We start from the raw sequence: 7,332 nt of genomic DNA on the forward strand, positions 1-7,332 counted from the left end.
CTGGCCACAGAAACGTCTGTCTGTACCTCTGACTACAGAATCCCCCAACACAATTGATCTCTTGGAACCCAACGTACCCCTCGTTGCATTAGAGCCAGTCTCAATACCAGAAACTTGGCTGTTCGTGCTACGTTCCCCTGAGAATCCATCAGCCCCTACATTTTCCAAATCAGCATACCTGTTTGAAATGGATATGTCCACAAAAGACTCCTGCCCTTGGTGCCTACCTCTCTTACCCTTCCAGGAGTTAACCCATCTATGTGACTGCATTTGAGACTTTCCCCCCTTCCTATAACGGCCATCCATCACATACTGTTGCTGTTGCAAATTCCTCATTGCGTCTGTCTCTCCAACTGATCCATTTGATCTAATAAGATTCACAACCAACAGCATTTATTGCAGATATAATCCGCAGTAACCCTTAAACTCTCTTTAAACTCCCACATCTGACAAGAAGCACATATCACTCTACTAAAGACCATTTTTGCTCCTTCATAATCTACAGACCCAGAAAATAACACCGTCTTATTCCTCTACAAAACACTGCCCCGCTTAAATTAATAGTTGTGGCTTAAATTTTAAGTTTAATCTAGAGACATATCTCTGAAAACATATAATCAAGAAAAAAAACCACTCTACTCACTACTGCAGACCTTCTGTAGGCTACTTAAAACAATATACATATCTGATTCTGTGCTGTGAACTTTGCCCTAACAGTTCCTCCAAGATTAGTTGTGAATTTCACTGTTTGTTAATTTTCCCAGACACACTCTGATATCCAATGATACATGAATTCAAACAGCAAAGGCAGTAACCGTGCAGGTTCTCTGTCTCTCTCTCTCTCCCCTGCACTGTCCTCACCATGTGCTTCCTTTGTCTGCTCTTCTCCCTTTTAAAACTGCTGTTATTTTGACTTGTTTTTCCCAAAGTTCCAAAACAATGCAACAGCATATAAAACAGTAATTGCTGCGCTTGGAATTTGAGGAAATCACCTCCAGCACCTAAAATACCTCAAAAAAGGTGCATCTGTTACAGCCGAAAATTTTCCCGTCCTCCATCTTGGATTACCCAGAATCCTTCTTCCTTTAAAATAAAGGCCAATTTTCCTTCCCTATGACCTACTGAATTTGGCTGATCAAAAAGAAAAACAAAACGTTATAAAAGTATAAAAATACAGAAATGTAGAAATAATACTACATTATTATATTACAGTAACGTTAACAATAAACTACCTACTACTCTTTGGGATACAGAAACCTGTAAAATTCTGACAGGACCAGACATGGTAAATGCAGGAAGGATGTTACTGATGATGGGGAATCCAGAGTTACAGTTTAAGGATACAGGGATAAACTATTTAGGATTGAGAATGAGGAGAAATTCCTTCACCCAGAGAGTGGTGAGCCTGCAGAATTCACGACCACAGAGAGTAGTCAAAGCCAAAACATTGTATAATGTCACTATGAGTTGGATATAGGTCTCGGGGCTAAAAGGATCAAAGGATATGGGGAGAAAGCGGGAATAGGCTATTGAGTTGGATGATTCGCCATGCTTGTGATGAATGGCAGAGCAGGCTTGAAGGGCTGAATGGCCTACTTAGTTTTTTGTCTGTTTCCATGCTACTGCATTTCTCCAAAGATATCAACTTACCTTGTGGCCAAACCCTCCTATCAAAGATCTCTCTGGCACCTTAACTCTCTCATCAAAGCCCACACCCATCCGTAACTCTCCCTTCTCTGATCATTCCTGTAGTATCTGACTCCAACCTCCAGGTCCACCTTATTGATCTATTAGTGTGACAGTAATTAAAGTGACAGCAAAAGCAACATCTCAATTATAATTATTCTTCTTGTAGCTCTTGGGTATGAAGAGTTTTTGGGGCACATCGACTACTATGCCAATGGAGGAACTGACCAACCAGGATGTCCTGCCACTATAATAGCTGGTTTGTATTGACACTCAGTTTTATTCTTGTTCCTTATTTCTTTCAAGTTGTTGTTAAATGGCCACTCGAGGTTAAAGATCAAGCTTCCTCTCAAATAGCTCCACCAGCTTCATGCAAAACTTGGTCAGAAACTCTCACAGTGTCAGAAGTCATACAACTCCAGGTTTGCTGAGGACATGCAGGTCCTGGACCTACTCCATCACCACTCCTACACCACCTGATGCCTAACGGAAAAACGCCTCATCTTCCGCCTCGGAATACATTAACCCCAGGGGAGCAATGTAGACTTCATTTCCCCAGCCCCACCCCCCCTCCCATTTATCTCTCCACTCTGGACGCTCCCAGCCTCATTCCTGATGAAGGGCTCTGCCCAGAATGTCGATTTTCCTGCTCCTCGGATGCCGCCTGACCTGCTGTGCTTTTCCAGATCCACTCTAATTTTGATCTTAGTTCAACAGGTTTACTTGAAATTACAAGCTTTCAGAGCACAGCTTCTTCATCAGGTGAAATGAACATACAATAGTCCTTCATCAAGTGAAGTCACAGTGTGACATTCTCCCACATGGTAATGTCTACCTTATGGAGACAAACATTCTGTCATTGGAAATGTTACTGTCTCTCAGCAGGAAATGAGAGGATATTAGGAATTGTGACTGATATGTACCTAACTGATCATTCGTACATAGAGTGAGAGAGAAGCACAGCACAGAAACAGACCCTTCGAGCCAACTCGTCCATGCTGATCAGATATCCGAACATAATCTTGTCCCATTTGTCAGCATATCCCTCTAAACCTTCTTATTCCTTTACCCATTCAGATGCTTTTTAAATGTTGTAACTGTATCAGCCTCTACCACTTCCTTTGGCAGCTCATTCCGTACACACACCACCCTCTGCATGAAAAAGTTGCCCCACAGGTGCTTTTTAAATTGTTCCCCTCTCATGCTAAACCAATGCCCACAAATTCTAGACTACCCCACCCAAGAAAAAGACCATCTCTATTTATTCCATCTATGCCCCTCATGATTTTATAGATATCTTAAAGATCACCCCTCAGCTTCCAGCGCTCCAGGGAAAACAGCCGCAGCTTATTCAGTCTCTCCCCATATTTCAAACCCTCCAACCTTGGCAACACCCTTGTAAATCTTTTCTGAACCCTTTCAAGTTTCACAACATCCTCCCGATAAGAAGGAGACCAGAAGTGCACACAATATTGCAACAGTGGCCTAACCAATGTCCTGTACAGCCGCAGCATGACCTCCCAACTCCTATACTCAATGCTCTGACCAACCAAGGAAAGCATACCAAATGCCTTCTTCACTATCCTATCTACTTGCGATTCTACTTTCAAGGAGCTATGAACGTACACTTCAAGGTCTCTTTGTTCAGCAACACTCCCCAGGGCCTTCCCATTAAGTGTATAAGTCCTGCTCTGATTTGATTTTTCAAAATGCAGCACTTCACACTTATCTAAATGAAACTCCATCTACCACTCGTCAGCCCATTGGCCCATTTGATCAGTTAAATGACTCCATCAAAAAGATGAGAACCATTACCTCAACCGAGGCTTTTCACTCCTGCCTTGTATGTGGAGTTCAGCCCATCTCTATGTTGTCAGCCTTGCTCAGTTGGGAACACCTTTGCCTCTGATTCAGATGTTAATATGTTCGGGGACCTCACCACCGAGGCTCTGGTGCCTAATCGGGTTGGCACCCCTAGTCCCAGTCCTGAGGGAGCAATACACTAATGAAAGCACCATCTTTCTCATGACACCCTATCTGTCCTCTCAGGTACACATTCAAGAATGTGTCAATCTTCTAGAAGACAAGTGGAGGAGCTCTCCCAAGAACAATCTGCCCTCAACCAACAGCTCATTTCTCTCATTGCCATTTGTGGGATCGTACCATGCACAAACTGGTCACTTTGCTTCCCTACGTTACAGTAGTGACTAAGCACTAGCCATAATTTGCAGCACTACTTTGCACCGAAATCGTTGCTTTGGAATTGCTTTGGCCATTCTGAGAGTGTTTTGTCTCCCGCATTTTCAATCCAAGTGAATATGGCCACATCTCCATCAGTTGGATAGAAAAGGCAGTGCAGACCAAAAAAAGGGAAGTGGGAAAAGGGGACTCGTTAATCTTTTATTTCCATCCTCTATGAAAAGGAATTAAATTTGCCTTTTAAAACCAAGTTTATCCATCTCACATCAGGTTAATCTAGTACATAAAAATCTGATCCCACCCTATTGTAAGGCTATTGTATTTAAATTGCAATTTGTTGTCAAATGATGTGAGTAGGGTTTTGATCTGTCCTAACGGGCCTGTGAAACAGTTGATTTGTTCTCTTGGTTTTTCGTTCTGTTATTTATCTCACAGTTTCCATCAGTTTAATATTCCATTAGCAGCAGCAGCAGAGACCCAGTTATCATGGCGGAGGAGCCCTCCTCAGCCCCCATGTGTGTGAATATGGATAATCAAAGCTTTGAGCTTTTTCCTGACCCGTGTGTTCATGAATGTATTACCTGAGATCAAAAGCGTTACACAATTTTTGGAAAAACTTCAGGGACAAGCAACCCCCATCAATTTCCCAGTGTTCCTGTTAATTCTGTGGTCACTGGAGTTCAGACTCTCTCCACAGATGCTGCCAGACCTGCTGAGTTTCTCTAGCACTTTCTGTTCTTACTACTCAAGTGGTTCACTTTGGAGCAATGAAATGCAAAATGTGTCATCAAATTGCATTGCATACAATGAGACCATTTGGCCCATTATATTACAGCTAACTCTTAGTGCTATCCAGTTGGTCAAACTTGCCCTGTTCTTGCCTTGCAGCCTCACACACTATTCTTTGATATGATTTTTCTGAAATTCATTCACAGGATGTGGGCATCGCTGGCTGGGCATGTACTCATTACCTGTCCCCAACTGCTCTTGGGAAGATGATAATCGGCTGTCTTCTTGAACTGCTGTAGTCTATTTGGTGTCGGTAGACCTACAATGCCACAGTTCGATATAAGTTCACCAGAATTTCAGATTGAACACTATGCAATCAGAGCCACTTAGACCAAAAGACCGTAGGAGCAGAAATTAGGCCATTCAGCCCATCGAGTCTGCTCCGCCATTCAATCATGGCTGATAAGTTTCTCAACCGCATTCTCCTGCTTTTTCCCTGTAACCCTTGACTCCCTTGACACTCAAGAACCTATCTATCTCCATCTTAAATATACTCAATGACCTGACTACCACAGCCTTCTGTGGCAATGAATTCCACAGATTCACTACCCTCTAGCTGAAGAAGTTTCTCCTTATCCCCATTCTAAAAGGTCCTCCCTTTACTCTAAGGCTGTGCTCTTGGGTCCTAGTCTCTTCTACCAATGGACACATCTCCCCAACATCCACTCTGATCAGGCCATTCAGTATTCTGTAGGTTTCAATTAGATCCTCCCTCATCCTTCCTCTGAAAAGTCCTTTTCGCCATTACATCATTGAGAAAAAGTTGTGGATCCAGCCCCCCTCGGCACAATGTCCGATCACCAAGAGCTGCCCGGCAATCCGAGGTTCCCGGAATAGTTTGCGTGGATCTGACCAACGTTCAGTATAAGTTGCATCTAGTTGGTCAGTTTGTACGTGCATGACACTTTTTAAAACTATTCTGTCCCTCCAGGCAAAAGGTATATGGTGTGCGACCATCAAAGATCTGTCTACCTGTATATAAGCTCCATCAGCTCAACCTGTAACATTACCGTTTATCCTTGCACATCTTACAAAGAATTCCTGGACGCCTTTTGCACGGAACATGACAAGACCTATCCAATATTTGGTAAGCATCTTGCTGGATCAGGTTTCTGTTGTCATCAGCTGCCTCCTCTTGTGTTTTAATGGACTGACTTATCTTGGAGTCGAAGTTCCATTCATACCCGATAATTCCCCACCTCCGCTGTCTCACATAAGGTCCTCGTCCATCCTGCCTCAATCCAGATAGACTGCCAAGACTCAAAACCGCTATTCTCTAAGCAAAGGGTGTTCAGTGGAAAATTAATAGAGGCATTCAAAATAACAGGAAGGTAATAGTTGGATGCAGGAGGAGGCCATTCAGCCCCTGCTCTGCCATTGAATAGGATCATGGCTAATCTCATCTCAGCCTAAACTCCACTTTCCTGCCCACTCTCCATCAGCCTTCAACCCGTTACTCATTAAAAATCTGTCTGTTTCTTCCATAAATTTATTCAGTGCACTCTGGGATAGGGAATTCCACAGCTTCCTGACCCTTTGACAGAAGTTAATTCCACTTCACATAAAAACCGAAAGAACTGCGGATGCTGTAAATCAGAAACAAAAACAGAAGTTGCTGGGAGTGTTCAGCAGGTCTGGACCAACAACATTTACCTGCATTTCTTTCCACACATGCTGCTTGGCCTGCCGAGTTTTTCCAGCAACTTCTGTTTTAATTCTTCCTCAAATATGTTTTAAATCTGCTACCTCTTACCCTAAAACAATGACCTCTTGCTCTAGATTGGGTCTTCAGTGATCCTGAAGAAGGGCTCATGCCCGAAACGTCGATTCTCCTGCTCCCTGGATGCTGCCTGACCTGCTGCGCTTTTCCAGCAACACATTTTCAGCTCTGATCTCCAGCATCTGCAGTCCTCACTTTCTCCTCTTGCTCTAGATTGCCCTGCATGAGAAAACATCCTCTCTATGTCTACTTTCTCAATCCCCTTTAGCATCTTACAGACCTCAAGTAGATCACCGCTCATTGTTCTAAAGCCCAGAGATTGTGGGCCTAAGCTACTCAGTCTCTTTTCAGAACGCAAACCCTTCGCCTCTGGAATCAATGGAGTGGACCTTCTTATAATGAATAAGTCATTCATCTCATATAGTCCTCTTTGGGAAAACAGGACTGTCCCCTTGTTATTCTCACTGGTGCCACTGATCAGCCCTCACTGACTACCTCGAGCTAACAGTGACCCTAAACATTTGTGTCATACGGATGTCAGGCAATGAACATTTCTAATGAGAGAGAACCAAACCATTGTCCCTTGGCATTCAATGTCATTGCCATCATTGAATCCCCCACTATCAAAAGCCTGGGGCTATCATTGACGAGAAACTCAAATGTACGAGCCATTTAAACACAGTGGCTACAAGAGCAGGTCAGAGGCTAGGACTACAGCCACCACTCCCCGCTGACAGCTCACCCACCTGACAGCTCACCCACCTGACAGCTCACCCCCTGACACCTCACCCCCTGACACCTCACCCTCTGACACCTCACCCACCTGGCACCTCACCTACCCGAAACCTCATCCCCTTACTCCTCAGCCCTGACACCTTACCCACTATCACCTCACCCCCTTACACCTCACCCACAGACACCTCACACCCTGACACCTC

The 7,332-nt window shown here is 43.9% G+C and overlaps 1 protein-coding gene across 1 annotated transcript in view; it reads left to right on the forward strand.

The window, feature by feature from the left end:
* The window catches only part of LOC122554857 (lipase member H-A-like), a 52,652-nt gene that overhangs the window by 23,473 nt on the left and 21,847 nt on the right, over positions 1 to 7,332 (forward strand). The window contains exons 5-6 of the mRNA XM_043700203.1: positions 1,856 to 1,945; positions 5,606 to 5,761. Of these exons, the coding sequence (XP_043556138.1) occupies positions 1,856 to 1,945; positions 5,606 to 5,761 (246 nt within the window). The remainder of the gene's footprint in view (positions 1 to 1,855; positions 1,946 to 5,605; positions 5,762 to 7,332) is intronic.

The sequence above is a fragment of the Chiloscyllium plagiosum genome, chromosome 12 (genome assembly GCF_004010195.1).
Source record: "Chiloscyllium plagiosum isolate BGI_BamShark_2017 chromosome 12, ASM401019v2, whole genome shotgun sequence".
NCBI lineage: Eukaryota > Metazoa > Chordata > Chondrichthyes > Orectolobiformes > Hemiscylliidae > Chiloscyllium > Chiloscyllium plagiosum.